General features: G+C 37.6%; 2 protein-coding genes across 2 annotated transcripts; one reads left to right on the top strand and one right to left on the bottom strand.

The window, feature by feature from the left end:
• Positions 1-6,558: 6,558 nt before the first annotated feature.
• gata4 (GATA binding protein 4) lies at positions 6,559-15,705 on the top strand. The gene is made up of 6 exons (XM_005816311.2): positions 6,559-7,281; positions 10,875-11,041; positions 11,139-11,264; positions 12,097-12,178; positions 13,078-13,247; positions 13,377-15,705. The coding sequence occupies exons 1-6, from the start codon at positions 6,762-6,764 to the stop codon at positions 13,500-13,502; spliced, it is 1,191 nt and encodes a 396-aa protein (XP_005816368.1). The 5' UTR covers positions 6,559-6,761; the 3' UTR covers positions 13,503-15,705.
• LOC111611459 lies at positions 15,419-20,409 on the bottom strand. The gene is made up of 3 exons (XM_023348287.1): positions 20,173-20,409; positions 19,856-19,966; positions 15,419-16,941 (listed from the first exon to the last, which is right to left on the bottom strand). The coding sequence occupies exons 1-3, from the start codon at positions 20,196-20,198 to the stop codon at positions 15,810-15,812; spliced, it is 1,269 nt and encodes a 422-aa protein (XP_023204055.1). The 5' UTR covers positions 20,199-20,409; the 3' UTR covers positions 15,419-15,809.
• Positions 20,410-21,876: the final 1,467 nt, after the last annotated feature.

Raw genomic sequence — 21,876 nt, 5'->3', positions numbered from 1 at the left:
CATGTATGCGTTTATTAAACACTCCGTATGTGTGTGTGCGTTCCCTATTTGCTCTTTCGGCCTTCTCTAGCCAGCGGACTTTGGTCACAGCTTATCACAGGGAGAGGTCCCGGGATCCCTTGGTCCGCGCTGCTAAATATACTCTTGCTATTGCTTGCACTCATGCACTTAGTGTCACGGGGCATGAGATTTAAAACTGGCACTTATGATACTGTTGAAGCACATGTTAACCCATCGATAGTAGAGAATCATTCACAAAATTTTCAGAGGACCTTTCATATCTGGGATCTGAAAAAACAAAATTTGTTTTGTTTAGCTTTTCTGTCGTATTTGGAAATAACTAAAACATTTTTTTTTATCAATTGTAACATTAGAGATCAGAAAAGCTGTTGGAAATGCAAACATTTTTTAGTAATAAAAAGCAACCAATTTCTTGGTAGGAATTAACTTGGACACCTCTATATTTAATCTTTTGTTAAAATCACACACCGGTGGATCAAATTAGCACATGATTAAAACCCAGTTATTCAGCAATTTCAAAGAGTAGATTGGTCTGCTCCTTAATTTTGAAACAAAAGAGAGAACAAAATAGTTGTATGGGGCCTTCAGAAAGAAGACTGTGGTGGCATATAAGTCTGGTACACATTTAAAGAGGTCTCTAAAGAATTTGAAATCAGCCATATCACTGCCTGAAAAATAGTCTTCCAATGCAGGACATCAAAAAAATGATTATACCCCTAAGCCAAGTAAGTTCACCCTGAAATCAGAGCATAAATCCATGCCTGTGCAATCAAGATGAGACCAGAGAATCTCATGGGAGATGCGCAAAGAGAAAACCAGCAAACATAGACAAGGGTTTGGGAATGCTTTCTGTAGCAGAAAAATGCTATACCATCTGTAAAAAACAGAATAAAAAAAGACAATGACAATGACAATGACAGTAAGCATACATGTATGCCGATCAAATTTTAGCTGAGAATTTAGAAATGAGAAGTCATGGGCCCAGTCAAACCCCAAATGTCAATGAAGTGGGGCCACCTGAAACCAGAAACCCCTCAAACATGCTATGACATCGATCTCAAACCAATCTGAGTGACCCGTAGGTGGCCTTGGTACCACAAGCCACCTACGGGTGGCTCTAACTTTCTCCTTACATAGAAATCAATCTTTTGTTGATATCTTTTGCTTGACGAGAACAACAATGATTTTGATTATTTGATTTTTATCACCTGTAGTTAAATGCTGCTTGATGTATTTGTATTTGTTTTGTTCTTGAAATTGTGTAAATAGAGTCCAAATCAGCTCTTCAGCCTCTCACATGAGAGATCCATTACCGGAAGAGTTAATAATTTGTTCAAAAATACACCTCTGGTTAATAATGTATGTGGGAGTGTGTTTGCATGTGTGTGTAGGGGTGTGTATGAAAAAGAGATGATCGTCTTGCTGATGTCCAGGTCTCTCTCTAAGAAAACCAGTTCGTCTGGGACTCTGTGTAACCTTACCTACACAAACACACCCTAATCCACAAGATCCTTTAAAATAACACTCAAATCCAGACCCAACAACCTTATCAAAAGTAAATATAAAAAAGTTCAAAATGAATAATGTGAAATCAAAAAGCCTTGATTTTGTGTCACATGGAGAATGGAGTACAAATCGTCTTTGTTTAAAGAAGAAAGAGGAATAACACCATGTGCATTACTAAACAGAGGTCCATGCAAAGCTATCGATAGTTTTATACACAGTTGGATGCTAACTATGCTAACTAACAAATATATTCACACTTTAGGAAACGTTTGTGTTCATTCTTTGTCTTCTCAAATACCAAGGTGGTATAGGGGCAGACGGCTGCTAACACCAAGCCAGGTTCTGCTGATGGTTTGTTTTTCTCAGTCGCTTCGATGCATTTCTCAAATCAACTTTTACATTTGCAAAACAGAAATGTAATTCTCAGAACAATTCGTACGAACAGCAAAACACCATGGATTACCTGCAAAAACCAGTTTCTTTCTGAAAATCCCTAGTTCATCTCTCAAGAGTAGATATCTTACCTGATGAACATGTCAGTGTTTGAGTGTGACAGGTCCTTGTTTAAGTGTGTATGAATACGACAGTTAAATTGCATACGCTTATTGTCAATACAACTGCACTCTGGATGGATATTTCGTTGTAAACTATGTCTAAAGTTTTGATGACAAGAATTGCTAATTGTATTTATGGCAAGACACTAGACAAAATTACACTTACTCTTTTACTGTGATTTGTTGACAGGTCACTGTATTGTGATACAGAAAGGACAAGACAGCACTGCATATCTCAAAGAAAATAAAACCAAAAATAGAAATGGGAACATAGGACAGTCTCATTAAGGAAAACCATACATCCATACTCTTTCACTCTCCAAATCCTTGTCCTTCTATTGTGGGAAAGGTAACACTCTGATGTGCTCTGGCTGTTTTCACTATATACTTGGAAGTTCACAGTTCATGAGATGCACATTTGAGCTATTTCAGAATACTGGGAGATCATTGGTTTATCTAATGCTAGACACATTTACCATCACTAGAGAAACTCGAATTTGCCGTTTCCAGACAGATTAAGAAAAAACAATCTAATGGAAATGTATACAGTTTTTCTTGATTACATTTAATGCCGTTGTCAACTCAAACTTCACATTTTCAAAATAATTGACATAATAATAATCAGCAGAACTCATATTCCAACTGACACACTTTATTTGCAAAAGGCGCTAACTATGCCAAAGCATTTACAGTAAATAGCAAAAACAAATATTGCCCTAAAAAACACAACTTGCAACCATGTATGAACTATAACAATCATTACAGAACAGATAACAAAATACAGAGCTACTGCACCCATTCCCCCCTCTGAAAACAAATTGACAATCCCCACTCAAAATATATATATTATTGCTATTAAAGGTGAGCTTTCATTTAATCTGTCACCACATGTGTGCTGCTCAGTATGAGAGACTGCTGCAAGATTAAGGGTTGGGTGAAGCAAACTGTCCATTGTTCAGGAGGAGGAATGGTTGTAGAGCCAATGGTTTGATGTAATTGCTCAGGTTCTCTTCGATGACAATTTTTTTTTTATCAGCATAATAAACAGAATCTGAATGTGTTGCTTTATGACCACAACTGGAATGTATGCAACTGACATTAAATCTGTCTCATTGGATTGACTATATTGTTCTGTGTATAAACTGGATTTGTTTGCCTTGTAAAATGCCTCTTGATAACATTACTTGTGAGTCGATGTTATGTAAACAAACTAACAATTTAGTATGAACGTATTTCATTCTGACTGGTTAGTTTATTGTACACTTCAATATTTTGCTTATGATAAATAATTGTGTGTGAACTTTTAGATATATTCCTAAACCTGCAATCAGTCAAACTTGAAAGAGTATTCTGAGCAACAAAGCTGTAAAACTGAACATAACTCATCAGGTAAATGCAGACATCTGAGCTGTGTTTGAATTGATTTTCACTCTTTTGTCACATGAGGGAACATCAGCCTGATCTGCTGTAACAAGACAAATAGGTGACATCAGCAGGAACAGACGTAGAGAAGATGAAAGGCCTTTAGCTGAAAGAACTCAGATTTTCTGCTTACTTTGCAAAGGAAAATGCCAGTGAGGAACACCTCGAATACAACAGAGTGACGTCTGTGTGAATGTGTGTGTGTTTCACTGGCCTCATATCGTTTCTCTTCCTGGGTTTTCCTGCTTTTCCATTTGAAGTGTTCTTCCTGGAGCCAGGAGTCTACAGGCTTCTTTCTCCTTGAGAGCGTGTGTGCGTGTGTGGGCGTGCGTGTGCGTGAGTGTCTGTGTGTAAGGAAGAAGGGCCAAAGTAAGTCACCGACCCCAAGTGATTGAGTCTTTGCCCCAGCCAGGACGGGGACAGTTTTCCTGGTGCCTGGCTCAAACACACACATACACACACACACACACACGCACGGACACACACCTTCCTCACAGCAACAGTGTGCCGCACATACCAGCATCTCTATCTAGTTCCTCACCCGACACCTCCTCATTCATACACACTGACAGCAAACACACACTGAGCACTGAATCATTGTTTGAAACACACACATGAACACGCACACATTTCAAATAAGCTCTGGCCTCTGTCACTGTCAGCACTGCAGTCTGGCATGTGCAGCGGCACACAAACCAAAAAACACATTTTACAGTATAACAACAGGGGAGAGAGGATGCTTGATTTCAGACTGTTTTTGTGAACCTTTCACCCTGCACTCCAGCAGTCCGGACAGTAACAATCCACCCAGCACAGATATATATACATATATATAGATATATATATATATATATATATAGATATAGATATATTTATATATATCTATATCTATATATATATATATATAAACCTTCAGCTCTTCCTCAAACGTGAGCAAATCTTTGTACATTAACTGAATTGGGGCCATAAAATCAGAATAACCCGTGACTTTGATGCCACTTTGTGCCGTCTGAGGCCACACGGAGCCACACCTTGATATTATTAGTCAGCAATTGGTGCTTGTGTTATCAGCCTGCAGTTACACATTGATGGCAGTTCCCCATTTCCATGGAGGCAATATTGCCCTGTTTGTCTTTTGCTCCTACATGAAAGGGTGGATTGATTGAATCAATACTGAAATACATATGGACTGATATTCATAGTTTAGGTGATAGATAGATAGATAGATAGATAGATAGATAGATAGATAGATAGATAGATAGATAGATAGATAGATAGATAGATAGATAGATAGATAGATAGATAGATAGATAGATAGATAGATAGATAGATAGATAGATAGATAGATAGATAGATAGATAGATAGATAGATAGATAGATAGATAGATAGATAGATAGATTCTTCAACTTTATTCACAGCAACTTTGTTTATTCTAAAATTTTAATAATTACACTTTAATGAAAGCAGGACTTTTACTTTTACTGCAATGCTTTCACCACGCTGTAAACAATCATAAGTGTTTTTCAACGACGCAGAGCATTAATTGGTGTCCCTCCCCCTGTTTCCTGGCGTTATCCCATTGAGTCCGACACACAAGGTAAGAGAAACAGCATGCGGGACTCTACAGGCCTCCGTAGCGGTTCCATAACTCAGCATAAGGCTGTCAGCGGGAAGTGGCCGCACAATGAAATGGCCCCGTGTGTTTACGTTTTCTGGTGTCGATGACAGGTATAAATCTGTCCTCATAAGGGCAGCCGCCGCCGCCGGACACTTCCGACTACAACAGCGCCATTCGTCACAGTGACATGAAGCGAGAAGGAATCATGCGTGGCCTCTGTCGAAATCTGTCACTTCCAAGCAAAATTAAAGGTTTAAATCGACTGGATTACTGATAATGTCTGTTTATTTTGCTAAATGTAAAATACTAATATAACAGTCATTGGCTTTGGGAATTTTAGTCTTTGAGTGAATAATAATTTTGAAGACATGCGATTACCGAATTACTCCCATATTTAACTCCACAACAACGTGTTACAAATTCCAACGTACTCATTTGAATAACTTATAAAAAGTAGTCCAAAATATGTCAATGTTTTAGACAAAAAGATGAACTCAATGTCAAATACGACTGTAACGAACGAAGGATTTAGATCAGTTTCAAAATTTAGAAAATCGAAGAAAGATATAACTCACCCCCATCATATTATGTTGTATTATCTATTTACACAACAAACACAAAAATCTGCCGACCTGAGTACTGATCAAAAAAACATCCCAGCAAAATCGCAGAAAATCCAAACTTTATTGATATTTCGGTCACAAGTCAGATTAAAATATGTTGGTCATGGGTTAAAAACAAAAGCATTTGTTCATCTTTTTCTAATCCCTAAAACATTCATTCCATTCATTTTTGCTCAAAATATTTCAAGTTTTTTAAAATTACAAATATGCAAAAATACTAAACAAACAGAGAACGACAAAATAAATAAATATATAAATAAATACTCAATCCACCTCAAGCGAGAGAGAAGCGAAGATGAGGCCGTAAATATGCATGAAAAAACTTTTTTTTTTTTTTTTTATAAACTTAAACATTTGTAGTGTAACCTGCTATTTGATACAAATTCTCACAAACGTCCAAGAAAAAAATACGGTACTTCGTTTTCTAAATTCCTTCATTTTTTTATTTTTATGTTTTTTAGTATTGTTGTCAAAAACGTTGACAATAGAAAATCAAAGGCTGTTAGATATTAAGAAGGGGTATTGGAAGTTTAAGAAAACCCTCGTGTCTGAACAAAACCTTAACACGAATAACGTAATAAATAAATAAATAGAGGGAAATCGTTTCCGCGTAATAATAAGGAAAAAATGTGGCATGAATGAGCATAATTTGGATTAAAGTGTGTGTTTGAGAGAGAGAAAGAGAGAGAGAGAGAGAGAGAGAGAGAGAGAGAGAGAGAGAGAGAGAGAGAGAGAGAGAGAGAGAGAGAGAGAGAGAGAGAGAAGGAGCAGATAACAGCTGGATCTTGATTTAGTTGGATAGTCTCTTCCTCCACCTCCTCCTCCTCTCTCATGCAGCCTATCGTCTTCCTGCCTTCAGACCGATTTTAATTTTCTCAATAAAGTGGTCGCTTCGCTGGACGTCAGCAGATCAGATCTGAACCAGGACAGCGGCGTTAATAAGCCAGATAGCGCGCATTGCGGTGATTTGCAGGCTTCTCCAGATTTACCTCCACGGATGACCAGCTCGTGGGGATATGTACCAAGGCATTATGACTACCAACCACGGATCCTCTTCCTATGAGGCCGGGTTTCTCCACAACGCCTCGGCGGCCACCTCTCCGGTTTACGTGCCCACCACCCGGGTCGTCACCCCGATGATCCCCGCGCTGCAGTACCTCCAGACGCCCGGCGCTTCGCAGCAGGGCAACCCGGTTTCGAGCCACTCCGTCTGGGCACAACCGGGTGCAGACCCGGTGCCCTCCTACAACCACTCCCCGGTGTCTCCGCGCTTCTCCTTCTCCACCAGTCCGCCACTATCGTCCGGTGTGGCCACGGCCAGGGAGGCGGTCTCTTACACCAGCCCGCTGAACATCTCTGCCAACGGAAGGGAGCACTATGGTCCGCGGGGCCTCAGCGGCTCGTACCCAAGTCCCTATTCGGCCTACATGAGCCCTAACGTCGGAGGAACTTGGCCGGCGTCCCCCTTTGACAGTCCGGTGCTGCACGGTCTGCAGACCGGCGCTTCTCCTGGCACGACGCGGCACCCAAACATAGGTGAGCACCAGAAAAATACCACAACAATATATTTAAATAATAAGAAATTGTATGGACATATGTTGATGTTTTTAAGGCGTTTTTAATGTGAAAAGAAATAAAATAAACTCAACAAACAAACAATCCCTCTCCCCCCCCCAAAATAATAAAGGTTAAATTAAAATATATTTGTACATTTGTGTCTCACAGGAAATACTATCAGTATAAAAACAAAATATATTTTATGTTTAAAAATTATTTTAAATCTATACGTTTCGTTAAAAGTTTATTTTATTCCCACATATTTTTACGAACCTTTCGTAGAAATTAGTAAAAGAACAATATTTGAAACAAAACAAAGCAGCGAAAAAAACATTTAGAAATTAAAATCTGTTTTGATAGTTGACTTTTATGCATGAATGTTTTTTTTCCATAAAGCAAACGCTGAGACATGCCGTTCAATTATTGCTATGAGAAAAATGGCTGACTGAAAAATACAAAATGTAACACAACAAATGATGGTCGCTGTAATTGATTAAAAAAAGAGTTGGAAAAAATCAATCGAGCAAAAAACTTGCAATTAAAATGAGGACAAAATAAAAAGCAAAATTAACATTTAATGTGTGATTTAAATATATTTGTATGGCAGGTAAGTTTTTTCACGCATTAAAAATACTGGACATGATATTGAAAAATAGCTCTGAATATCAAACTTTCATTTGCAAAGCAAAGGCGTGCACCTGAATGGTTTATTAAACTTAATAGATATAATACTCGGAATCTTTTTAAAAAGCAACATTAAACGAGCCTGACAGTCGCTGCTCATGGAGTTTGGTGTTTGTGGATTTTATTTGATGTGACATTTCAGATCACAGCAGGTCGATTGGAAAGTGAAGAGAATAGACATGAAAATACAACTAATAATTTTATTTAAACCTTTATTTTAAACTTTGAGAAGGTTCAAAATAAAACATTTTATTTCCTATTTTGCGCTATGGGTGGGATTGTGGAGTCTGCTGTACGACAGAGATTTCAAGACTGTTCAATTGTTGTCAGTTTTTAATATCTAATCTTCTTTACACTTCGTTTCCCCCCCCCCCACCGTTGTGTTATAAGGGGGCAAATTATTCCCATGTCTTTGTTTTACTGCTGTTTTGCTTCAGTTCCAGTGTTGAACAACTCAAATCCTCTTTGACGGCATTGAGTAACGCTTTAAAGCATCTGCTAATATTCTAATCCACTGCAGCTCCTCATCACGTCATTCCTTTCTGGATTGTATTTGCTCTATACTGTCTGTTAGCGTTTAAGCAAATGACCTGGGATTATTTAAGGTCCCCCCTCCCGTGAGCTTAAAGAGAAAAAGATCAGCTGTGTAACAGTGTGAGAGATAACTACATTGATCCACTCTGAACCGTTCATCTCATTACACTGAGACTCGTTTAAAAAAAAGACAATCTTTTTTTTTTTGCAGCTTTTGCTTTCCTCCGGCACACACTAATGGTTTCAGTCACAACAAATGACATCAAATCTTAGTCTGATTGAGAAGCATTCAGTGAGAAGCTTCTGAATGTTTCCTATTGTTGTTCAGGGGAGAAAAAGGAGGAAAAAAAAGTCTATCTGTTGAGGAAACATGGAAGTAAATGAATTCAGTGACCTTTGCATGGAACAATATATGTTCGTTATTTCTCCGATCCTTGAAATATTGAAATTAAGTATATAATTTGATGCAAAAGCAAAGATAAATCAATCAATCAGTCAATCAACTTTATTTATAAAGCACCTTTCATACTAAAAGCAGTAAATAATAATTTATAAGGAATATTTACATATTTTATCTAAAAATTGCTTCCAATGTGTTTTTTTTAAATGTTGTAATTTTGTGTTGTAATTGTTTTCATAAAGGAAACGCTGAGATATACCGTTCAATTATTGCTATGAAAAAAATGGCTGATATGTTTTAATGTCTTAAAATATATTTAAAAAGAAACAATAGGAGAAAAACTGTGGTGTTGCTGTTATTGTTTCTTTTTTTCATCCAAGTTCAAATGAAAATCAAATAAAGCAAATCAAATTACATAATACATAAATTATAATAAGCAATCTTCTTATATTGACTATGTCCAATTATATACATTTATATGAAAGTAAAATAATAGAAAGAGACAAGACTAACATCTTCCTATTATGTATTAATGGCAATATTACTTTTATTATTATTATTATTAGTAGTAGTAGTAGTAGTATTGAGTTAATGAGTAAACAGTGTTAGAAACATTTACTCTGCATAACACCTAAAAACTTGGGTTGTATTATTGAAAAATAATGTATGTTTTACTGTATATTTTAATTGCTGAAGCACAAGATAAGAAATTATTAAAATCGCCCATTCTGGTTGTTTAGAGTTGTTTATATTCTTTCTTGAAAAATAATATCATATCACTTTAAAAAAATTGTAAAACGATGTTTAAAAATTGAAGGAGGAGCTTCTTAGTGCTAAATTAATGTATAATTCAACATAAAAAAGTTGATTTCGCTGTTTAAATATGAACCAAAAATGTAAAAAATGTTGGCTGCATATACCCAGTAAAAATATTTGAGGTGTTTTTTTTCTATCTAAAATGTGCATCTAATCATCCAATTTATAATTAGCATCATTCATTTCCAGTCTGAGATTCATCAAAATGAGATTTTCAAAACTTTTTATGTAACTCGCACTCAGTAATTTGTCTGCATGGCAGTAACTTCTACTCTGTAACACTCTGTGTAGCTGTTTATTTCCACTTTCACCTTTGGCCTCCTGAAGTGTTTGTGTGGATGTTTTTAAGCTGAGACCTGATAAAGGCGCTCTCTGACACGTACGCTATCAAATACAAAAAGGCATCCATTCAGATAGAGGACTTCTGCTGTGCATTGTTCTGTTTTTGCAGTGTTGTGTTGGCTACATGTGCTGCCTATAGCCCAAGGTTAACTCGCCCTGCCGGCTATGCTTTGGCTCTCAGCCTTGAGGAGGCCCCTCGTACAAGCTCTGCTGCACAGCCAGAGGAGGGAGGGATAGATACAGGCCTGATTTATGCTATCTGAAGAAGGGGCAATAATGCACCTTGAAGTGTGCAGTGAAAGCGTTTTTATGTTTAAATGTGGTTTAAAATTCACTGTCTTACTAATTTCTACAACACATCAAAGTGTTCTTGCTGGTGGTATGAAGGTGATGCGAGGAGATAAAATCCAAGCCGTCTCCTCCATTCTGTAAATTGATGTCTCCCTTTTCTAAATGGCTAAGTGGTTCCTGGGAGACGCTCTGTTATTTGGCAAATGAGAGGCTGGAGATTACATTTATCAGATGTTTGGCTATCTGAGAGGCCCAGGGAGAAGGAGATGTGATGGACGTTTGAATTTGATGGAGCTCCATATACCATCTCTATTTCCAGCCAGGTTTTTATCTTAAGGGGAGCAGTGATAAGGAGGGATTCCATTCAGGCTGCTGCTATGTGGGGGGGGCATAGAGATGCCTCCTACTGGTTTATGTATGCCACTGCGATACCTCCCTCCTCCTCCCTCCACCCCCCCAAAAAATGACCTTTCCAACTCACATTATCTTTTTAACATCCTTTCAGATTTGTTTGATGACTTTGCTGAGGGACGAGAATGTGTGAACTGCGGTGCAATGTCAACTCCCCTCTGGAGGCGCGATGGCACAGGCCACTACCTGTGCAATGCATGCGGCCTGTACCACAAGATGAATGGCATCAACAGGCCGCTCATTAAACCCCAAAGACGGCTGGTGGGTGATCACAGAATAAATGTTCTTCACCTTCATCTTCTCTCTCATTTTCCCTCAGTATCTTTGTTCGATGAGTGACGCTTTTTGCCTGTTGCAGTCTGCCTCGAGGAGGGTGGGCCTGTCCTGCACAAACTGTCACACCACCACCACCACCCTGTGGCGACGAAACGCAGAGGGAGAATCCGTCTGCAACGCCTGTGGGCTCTACATGAAACTCCACGGGGTAAGAGGAGCACATCGCTAATAATAATGGGAAAAAAAACAAAACATAATGCCTTTCATTGCCATGCTTTTTCACACTTTGTCACTTTACAACCTAAACTGAAAGATATTTGTAGGACTTTATAGGACAGACTAACAGAAAGCAGTGCATAATTTTGAAGTGGACGGAAAATGCTTTTCAAACTGTTTCACACATAATACTTTTAAAAGTCTGGTTTGTTTTCAACCCTGTTTACGCTGATATTAAATTCTATTGCAGCCAACTATGTCTGCAAGCCAACTGACTATTAAGTAGAAAAACAAACATAGGGAAGAAGAGTTCTTATCAGTTTTTTTGGTCTTAAGGTAAAAACACTGTGAGTGATGGCAAACTAACACTGTCCATTACCCTGATCATAACCATTCCCCTGGTGAAACATGGTGGGGTCAGATCATGCTCTGGGGATACTTGTCCTTAGTTTTTTTCTGAGCTTGAACTTCTTTGCAATAAACAAAGAGCAAATATTTTACTGTTTTGATTAAGACATACCCGTCAAAAACTTGATGGTATGTATACACATTTGTGTCCGCAATGAAAGATGGTTCTTTACACAAGAGATTTGACTTTGTGTTGCTTAGTCACATGAAATCTCTCCATAATAACTGACGTTTTTCTGATGTTACAAAAGGTAACATTTTGTCACTTACTTTTGTGAAGTAAAGTGACAAAATGTTGGTTCATTGGGTAAGAATACCATTGCCAGACACTGTATGTAAAATCTACAAATTATTTTAAGGATTTGCAAGAATGCTCTGCGTAGATAAATTCATTCTGTCTCTTCTCGTCTCTTCAGGTCCCCCGGCCTCTTGCTATGAAGAAAGAGGGGATCCAGACCCGCAAACGCAAACCTAAGAACCTAAACAAGTCCCAAACAGGTTAGCTTCAAACGCACAAGGCTGATACGAGGATTCACCAAAAATAAACTAACGAGCTGCTATATCCTGTCCAAGATCACAATACTTTTTCAAGGTTATACAGTTTACACCAGATGTTAACTAAGCCTGTGTAAAAAGACACACAGGCATTTTTTCTAAATTTGAACCAGACTAAATTTTCATGTTTTAGGTCAGTTAGGATTACCAGACTTTTTCTGTACATTGTCCCAAGCTGTTCTCTTCTCATAGTGTCTTATAACACTGACGCCACCGATTGGAGAAAACGGTGAAGCCAGCAGTTCAGAGAGAGTCCTCCAAACTAGCCAGCAAATACCTGGAGCAACTGCATTTCTGCTGAACTCATCATACAAAATACTTTCCAGTTCAATTCAGTTCAGCCCCTAAGAATGGTTATAAACGGCATAATGGAGTAGCCCTGTTGTGATGATGTGCTAAAGGTAGCTTCTTAAAGAGACAGAGGCAAATTTCAAGGCATCAAATTGCAAAGTCCAATTTTGTTTGATATATATGAAGCATTTTTATAACAACTGAAACCTGATTGTGTTATAAAATGTCACTGTATGACTGGAAAATACAAAATGCAGCTCCTTTAAATGTTGTGAATTACCTATCAGAAGCTTGTGAAAGTATCATATCATTACCTGGGCTTATTAAAAGGCACAGTAATCTCAACAATTTCTAACTGGAAGAAATAACTAAATAGTTCTCTAAAAATATATAATTCTTATTACATTTAGCTAACAGAAATCACTGTTTAGATCATCCTCATTGATCTAAAACCGGAACATTTTAGTCTGGTTTGATTTCACAAAGTGAAAAACTCAAGAGCAAGCAGTTGTAGATACGATTCACATTCACTGTTCTGCTGTACTCTGTAGGACCTCCAGGCACTGAGGGGGCTCCAGTGACGCCAACCAGCACTCCCCACTCCTCCTCCTCTTCCTCTTCCTCCATAACATCCACCTCCAGCACTGCAGTGGAGCCTCGCCAGATAAAGACAGAGCCAGAAAATCACAACTTGTACACACACCACGGCCCGCACACACAAGTAAGCCACTTTGACAACTACGTGACTATAGCTTTTGGCCAGACAGAGACAACACAACACTGCCAAGCAGACTCTGATATGATTCTCAGTCTATCAAATGTTTCTCACCATTTGTATGTTTCTCCTCAGATTTCTGCCCTACCTGCCTACATGGCAGCCCAGGGAGGCGCTATTCCTCTGAAGATGTCTCCAGGTGGACACGGTGGGTCCTCCAGCTCCAAAACAGAGCCTTGGAACAACTTAATCATGGCTTAGAAGACCTACAGCTCTGCATCTCAAAACACTACCTATGTACAGCATCCTAACAAAACTCTCCCGGAACTGCTAGCTGCACCGTTTTCTCCAATCGGTGGCATCAGTGTCATGACTGCACACCAAGACACGATGAGAAGACACCGACTTGGGACAAAGTACAATTAAACTGGGATTATAAAGGAACATTTTTCGAACTCAAGCCTTTTCCTACAAAGCCAGTATGGAAGCACAAACTGCCTAAAAGATACTGAAAGAGTACATGACACTTATGAGAAACACGAAAGACTTAAGTGTAAGTATTGCCTTCATAGCTTTGGACATTTTTCTCTGGTCGTTATGGACATTCAACACACAAAAACAGATCATAAGTGGACAACTTTGTGACAAAGGTTACACCACAGAGGTGCTACACCAAGTGTTATCAGGGTCAGTTTACAGGAAAATAGTGGAAGAAAAATATTTAATTCCTGGCAAACTTTCAAATTATCTATCTGGGAGATTGTGCTAATGATAAATTAGTATAATGTTGTATTAGCAGCAGAAGATGTGAAAGCATTTAAGATTTTATATCCTTGAAAAAATGAAAAAGAAAAAATAAGTATTTGGACAGAACATTAACCTCAACAATCACAGAGATAGCCTGAAATCGTTTTAACTGATAAAAAGGGCAGGAACAGTAATATTTTCTTGGATCCCTGCAAATGTGTAAAATAAATCCTTCTTTCATTACAATAACAAAAATTTGATTTAAGGACCTATGTGCAGTCAATAAAAACATGGTGAGTCAGAGAATGGCTACAAGAAAATTGCTTTCAGCTTAACCTTGCCTATATCTACAGAAGAGTTTAAAATAACAGGTACACTGACATAAAAGGCAGGACAAAAACCCAAGTTTAGCTTACATTGGGGGAGGACATGAAAGCAAAAACCTTTGGCATTTGTCTTTAAAGGTAATTTTTTTCTTTAGATTCTATAAGTAAAACAAAAAAGATATTAAAGTCAACATTTTTCAGAGTGTGTAGTAGGGATGTTTCACAGCTTCACTCACATCTGGAGTAAAATAAATGATTCTTGGATTTGTAAGGACTCTCGGATAAGAATAAGAATATTCCTTCAGACCCACAGTAACAATTTCAATAAACCAGAAGCTGTTTTGAATCCAAAAACGTTGTGAAATATGTCTTTAAATGTTTGAAAAAGTATGTGTTCAGTCATGGATAAAATGTTAAATGAAGTTCAGAGGTGGTAAATCAAAGTAAAAAATACATCGTTCAAATATAAATAACTAAAGTAAATTGCATTTGTTAAGCATTAACAGATTTTTATTCTTTATAGTATGAAACAAAAAAAAGTCTGAAAAAACAAATGTATTCCTTACTCTATTTGATTTCACAGCCAGTCCTTGGAAATTATAAAAGCAAACTTCACAGTTTTTAAGTCTTTTCAAGAGAGAAGGAACCCTGGCTCATTTACCAGGAAAACGTTTGCTATGGTTCTGCATCATAATAATTGTTTATAAGCGAAGAAGTAACAGTAAAAATCCTTTAAGATGCACAGCATCCAAGAAGACCTAAAAGTCTTTTAAAAGGAAAAAAATCAGCTAGGAATTGTGAAACACTCAGCAAAACTCTGCTGCAAAATAAATGAATACAAACTATTCCTGTAAATTCCTCCTAGTCTGTCTCATCCGTCACTCCTCACCTGAAGTATTACCTCAGCGAAAGTGATCTACAGTTTAGTGTAACAAGAACTCCTCCGTCGTGGCTCATTGGCTGTGATTCCTTAATTGCACGTCACGTCTGAAAAAGTTATAAAGACAAACTACCTAACCAGCGTAAATGGTGATTATTCGGAATGAGAGCGTGACAGCAGGCACATAGCTCCCTCTGCTGGCTTAAGATCAGATCTGCATCTTCTAGCCAGTAGCACATGGGGCCTTTGAAAGGTTTGTGGGAACCTACATTAAAATTCACGTCCTGTATAATATGGTTATTGATGGGTAAACTGTACAGAATATTTGCAATGCTTTCTAATCTGCTGCTAGCGAGAGGTAACCAGTGTAAATGTGGGATACTACCTTAAGTAATTACAAGAATGAGAAATGTACAAGCTTTTGTAAAAACATCACTCCACTATAATCATGTACTCTGTTATTTGTGATATATTGTAAGCAAATGTATTAAAGAAAAAGCATTTTGACGTACTCTAAGTGACGGGTGAGATTTTTGATAGTTTTCAATGCGTGACAAGGATTCCTAGCACTACTATTCCCATAATCTTTCCAAACACTCAGTTTTACTTAGAATTTTAAAACTTCAATTTTCCGATTTGCAAATATGCTTGTGTAAGCCTGTGAAAGTCCTCAACAAAAAGCCGAACAGTGAGTTGATTAAACTCATCAGTCAGCTTTTCCCTGACAAACTCCGCACACCTGTCCTGTACTGTCTCCCTCCAGCACTGTTGAAACCTGACTCTCATTTCTTCCTGGAGGCCTTCACATACCTCTGAGCTGAAATTGTAACTGAGTGAAAACACCTTTCCTTTCTCCAAATGGTCCTCTAAGCCTTGATTTTCACCTAAAAGCAAGGGCTCTGCTGCTTCCGCAAATGCATTCAGCTCCTTTATAAGGAGTTTTTTCTCCTCTTCCTGTTTGGACTCAAGTATACTGTTCATATTTTTGAAGTAACTCTTATGTTCCTGTTTTTCTTCTGTGGTTATCAAAGGAATGTTGAGCTTCTCACCTTTCAGTAAGTCCTTAGCAACAATAAACACAGTTTCACATAAAGGACTGAGATCATCGATCTTATCAATTAATTCAACGTAGCTCCCATAGTCCACACTTTGAGTTATCATTTCCACTTGTCTGTAATTGAGTTCCTTAAAAACATTTTCTTTGTTTCCTTTAAAGCCCCAACTTCTCACATAGCCTATATAAGTCTTAACTGCAAACATGCTCCACCAGTCTCGGGCCCAATGAACGAGGTTTAGCATGCATGGGTCCGAATTTCTTGCCAAACAAGGACTGTTCATGGTGAAAATATACACTGTCCAGCCTTGCGGGAAGTCCTCTGCCTCCAGAAGCTCTTGAGTTTGTGTAATGATGATGTCCTCGCTGTGTTCTCCGCTGTTGTAGTTAGGATAATAAGGCCCATACATAATGACCTCTTCCTGTTTTTCGATGACCGCCCACGAGTGCTGCTTGTCTTCCCTGCCATATTCATCCGTGATGTCTCTGTGAAAGGCTAGAAACTTGCTGTTCACCAAGTGGTCTAGGAAGACGTCGCCCCGTTTGGTTTTGAGACACTCTAAAACTTTCTGCACAGAACTTTCTGCGTCGGCCCAGAGACGCGTCAGCTCCAATAGCTCCAATGTGTTCTTGTGACTGATCTTCCACCTGTTCACACATGAGTCGAACAACCAAGTGGAAGTACTGCTTGTCCTGAAAAACAAAATAGTAATTTATTCAACGATTTTATCAGTTGGCCTGAAGCTTATTTATCAGCATATTTTTCTTGCTGAGTTAGTCAGAGCGTTCCTTCTTTGGGTGCAATCTGTTTTTTACTTACATCAAACCATTTTATGTCTCCTAAGCTGCCAATTAAACATTGCTAACCTCATAAAAAAACTACATTTCAGATTAAAGATGATTGTTCCAGATCTAAAATGCGTTGTAGGCATTCGCATGTATTTGGTCCCCTATATCCAAATAAATCAAAAATAAAATCCAACTCATCCAAAACTCGGTCCAACTGTGTGCAAATTAATTTCAGCATAAACAAACCTGTAAAGGCAACTGAGGTACAATAGAGAAAATTATGAAACAAACTTCATCACGAAAAACCAGTGGGAGTTTTTGTTATGAGCCAAATGGTTAGTTAATAAGGGCTATGTTAGAAAAGGAGGACCTGCTGCTGCAACTGAAATTACCTGGCATTTATCAGTTTTTTAATTTTTCTGTTATCTTTTGTTTTTATGCATTTGTAGTTAATGTGCAGGTTGTTCTACTGCATGATGAGAAGGCACACCCTGCCTGCTGCTGTAAATATTAGGGTGTAGTTACATCAATCACTCAGCACCTATGCGGTGCTGAGTGATCCTATTACGTACTACTTTAATGCCACAGATACTCCACATGCCTTTCACTGTCTTCAAAGATTTTAAAAAGACTTGGAGTTCACACTAACATGGCTAAAAGATTGAAGATCAACCACCTAAAACTGTGCAGGGATCACGGTCTACGGGATTTATCAAACAACTGAATGCATTAAACCCCTGAAGACACTTTCACAGTAGAGACAGTTTGCTGCAATAAACAAACCAGGAAGTAGTGATAATTGAAGCTAATTAAAATTTGGGCAGATTGTATTACTGTTACCCTCCATAAAATAAAAGGGTTGCAAATTAAAATACTTTGTTGAATTGATTTGGATATTGTTCGTCAGGATCCCAGTTTGTTCAGTTGTTTTGGAATTTGATTTATTTCATTATTCTGTGTTCCTTAGTGTATTTTCTGATTAGTTTAGTCTTGTTTTGGCTCTTCTTTAGTTCAGTCCTTCTTAGTCTTTCTAGTTTTGTTTATTTGTTCTAGTTATTCTTAGTACCTCTAGTTTAATTGTTTATTCAGTATAGTTATTCTTTAGTGTTAAATTTATTTCCTGTTTTCCAGTGTACTCTCCAGCTCAGCTCTTTGTTCAAACACTTTACCTCGCAGTATTTATTCACCTCTTTCTCAGTCATGACTTGTTTGTTCCTCCAGTTACTTCCTGTTTGTCTCTCTGCCCCATGAGTCCCCCAGTTATATCCTCGGATTTATGATTTATTTTCTACCCAGGCCTCCTGTAGATTTTGTGAGTTTGTTTTTTTGTTTCTCATCACTTCATTAAATATTTTCATCATCACCTGCACACTTCTGCTGTTCTGCATGTGTGTCTACAGTCAGCCACAAACAACACATGACAGAGTGACTGTATTTCAAAAAAGTGTCTCAACCTTAGAATACAGCGACATACTGTTTCTGTTGAATTGCACAAAAAATGTACTTGGAATACATAATGAATGACTTGATTCTATTTTTCAAACATTTTATTGAGTCCCACAACTTTCAGGCTAAATATGAAGATTTCATAATTTATTTAATAAATGCCTTTCATTATTATTTGTGTTTTATATGTAAACATCAGTTTCTCTTTTTTGTTTTTTATTTAATCACTAAATGATTAGTTAGTTGATAGTTTGTATTATGCCTACTGGTTTTTTACATGCATGTTTATGATGCATAATTACACATAAAGTTTCAAAAAAGCTTGCACCTGACCTCAGTACATAGATGCATCCAAATATGGCTTTAAAAATGCAAACAAATACTAGCGCTCACTTTTTGTGCATGGGATCAGAAAAGAAAAATTGCCACAAACTCATAAGATGCCTTGCAAATGGCTCCTGGGGTTTGAAACCCACATGTATATATCAAAGCATATTCACATGTCAGAATGGTTAAGACAAGCTCAGACTGAAACCCAGTCAAGAATCTGTGTTGAAACTTTAAAAAAACTGACATCCACAAATGTTCTCCACCCCCTTTAGCTTGGTCACTCACTTAAGACCTCCATTAAAGTCTTAAGTGAGTGACTTAAGACTTTTATGACTGTAAAATGACGAAAGGTGAAAAGAAAAATCATGGGGTAAAAGTAATTTTGCAGGAAACCATGTTCCTCGTTGGCCACATCTTAGAAAATTCATCAGCTCGCTTCCGCTCTCAGAGCAGCAGACGTAAGTGAAAACATCTGCCTAAATGAAGTCAGCAAAATGGTGTCGGGATATTTATTTAAAGGTGAGGACGAAGACAGTTGTATACTGGTTTAGTCAATAAGTTGGTCTCAAGTAAAATCATTTAGGCTAAGCTTTGCTTATTTAAAACAGAAGTACATAAAACAAAACATAATGTAGCCTTAAACATACCCATTTTGAATAATTTCAAAGAAATAAAATAGTTTCTTTATTTGTACCCATTATCTCCATGCATCAAGGAATGTTCCAATTCTTTTTCTAAATCAATAGGAATGAAAATATTATAATATTTCTGCAATTAGGTAATATGGAGGTTTCTATCTGATGGTTTTAGATGTTAATGTCACAATTATAGAACTGGAACGCTGGATATTGACTTCCCATGATTATGATAACATCATACTGTATTCTCCTACTTTTAAACTACATTAAATTAACTTGAGTGGTAAACTGTCTGTCATAAAGTTTCATAAATCCTGTTTTTCTGACAAAAATGCACCACACCGTCCAACAAACACACAATGAAAACAGTTTTTCACCGCATATTCAGATTAGAGTGTACTCACATCAGTCTGTCTGAATGTTCAGCTGAGTCTGACCAGTCCATCAGGCATTTTCTCCTACGGAGTGGAAGCTGATCATTACATCCAAATATCAGATGCCGCTTACGACTAAACCTGGATGAAAACACACATGTAATTTCGATGAACAGAGCCGGCGAGAAGAAAATGTTCAGAAAGTCTTAAATTATGCCAACAGGGCTGTGGGCTGACAAGAGGACAGAGGTGAAAGCGAAGATTAGAAGAGTTAAGGGCTATTTCAGCATAAATATTACAAAGACAGATCTATTGTTTTACTAAACTCAGATATTTAGGTTACTCACATGGGAATGTCCATGCTGCTCTTCATCTATTGAAGTTTTACTCTCAGGTTCTCTTGCTGCTTGCGAACGCTGAGTCGCTTCCCGGACTTCTGCTAAATGAAGTGACAGCTATGCTCATTACTTTGCTTCCCCCAGCCCAAAGCTCCACCTCTTATGAACACTCACAGTCCTACAAAAACATTCTGGAAACTGTTTCAATAGTCACTCCATGAGTTTGTCTCAACCACACTTTTATCATCTCTGCGTGGTGGCCCTGTTTTTATAGAGTAAGGTGAATAGTTCACCTTACTCCATGCAGAAAGAGTAAATCAAAACCACATGTTTCTTTCATGGGGACAGTGACGCCTCATGAAAGAACAAAATGCAATAGAGAAGATAAACCGTGACATGTCACAATGATGAATGGATGTTCATGATGGAGGTTGGCTGCGATTCAGCTTTGAGCCCTTGAGGTAAATGCTGCACACGAAGACTATCCAGTGGTGTGGTTATAAGAAATTTGATTGTGAGTTTTGTCTGCTGTTAAATAGTTTAAGAGAAATTTTTGTCCTGAAAGTAAAACCTCAAAATTATTTTTCCTAAAAATAATAATAATAATAATAATAATAATAATAATAATAATAAAAACTCCTCAGGGGAATAGGGGCTGGAGGACAAAACCGGAAAAAAAGGTGCCGAAGACAGTAACACTATTTACTTTCCATTTGCCTGCTTTTATTTTTTTGTTCTCTTTGAAATTTTATTTCGTCTTATTAAAATGGAAAAAAAACATGTACAGACTGAACTGTACAAAGTGGTTCTGCTGTATAAACACAAATATGCTGAGAAACATGTTAGACTAGATCTGTCTGTAAGTTGACATCTTATTGTGAAAAAAAACATACTGTGACAGATAGCAATCTTGAACTCTGAAATTAATTTTGTTTTCATTATACACAAAGTCATAAAATAAAAAGGCAGGATTGATCTCCCTCAGCAAAAGGCTTGAAAGACAGCTTAATTACTTTGTCAGTGCTGCTGACACTTCTTTTATAATTATGCACTGAGCTTTGGCTGCAGCAGTACTTATACATTTTCTTTCTTCACTCTGCAGGCTTTCCTTTCTCTAGTTGTCATTATGAATGCTTTGCAGTTATTGGTGCAACTTTACCTTACCACTCTGTTATGTCTTTCTGTTAGAAAGATGATTGGCTGAATGATTTTATGTTTAACATAGTTTCTTTCATGACAAAATCAGTGGAAGAGCTTTTGCTTGTTTTTCCTTCTCGTAAAATGCTAGCTCGTTGCTTTTGTGTTTAGCTGTGTATTTTTCTGGATTGCCATTTACCATGTGTAAGCTATTTGGTTTTTACTGTTGAAATTAATTTTGTTTCAACAGGCACTTCTATGCTTAGATGTTGTGCTTATGTCCTATAAAAAGCCGTTGATGCAACCTTTGCTGCCATTAATAAAACTTTCACCAAAGACAAGTCTAAGGCATCTTTTTGTCGCCTCTGTGTGTTTTGTGAAAGGTCCAATACGGAGAAAGAGTTTGAGATCAGCCTACTTCTGTCTCACCAAGCCAAGTATTCACAGCACCGCATCAGCTGACTTAAACCTGTTCGGATCAAGGGATTACATAGTGATGATGTACAGTTTGCACAATATTTTAAAGCATAAACAGATTCAGAAATAATGACAAGAGTATGAAGGGGAGCTATCAAC

Source organism: Xiphophorus maculatus, chromosome 15 (assembly GCF_002775205.1).
Source record: "Xiphophorus maculatus strain JP 163 A chromosome 15, X_maculatus-5.0-male, whole genome shotgun sequence".
NCBI classification, from domain to species: domain Eukaryota; kingdom Metazoa; phylum Chordata; class Actinopteri; order Cyprinodontiformes; family Poeciliidae; genus Xiphophorus; species Xiphophorus maculatus.
The sequence above is the reverse complement of the archived record's forward strand: the minus strand, read 5'-3'. Positions and strand labels throughout refer to the sequence as shown.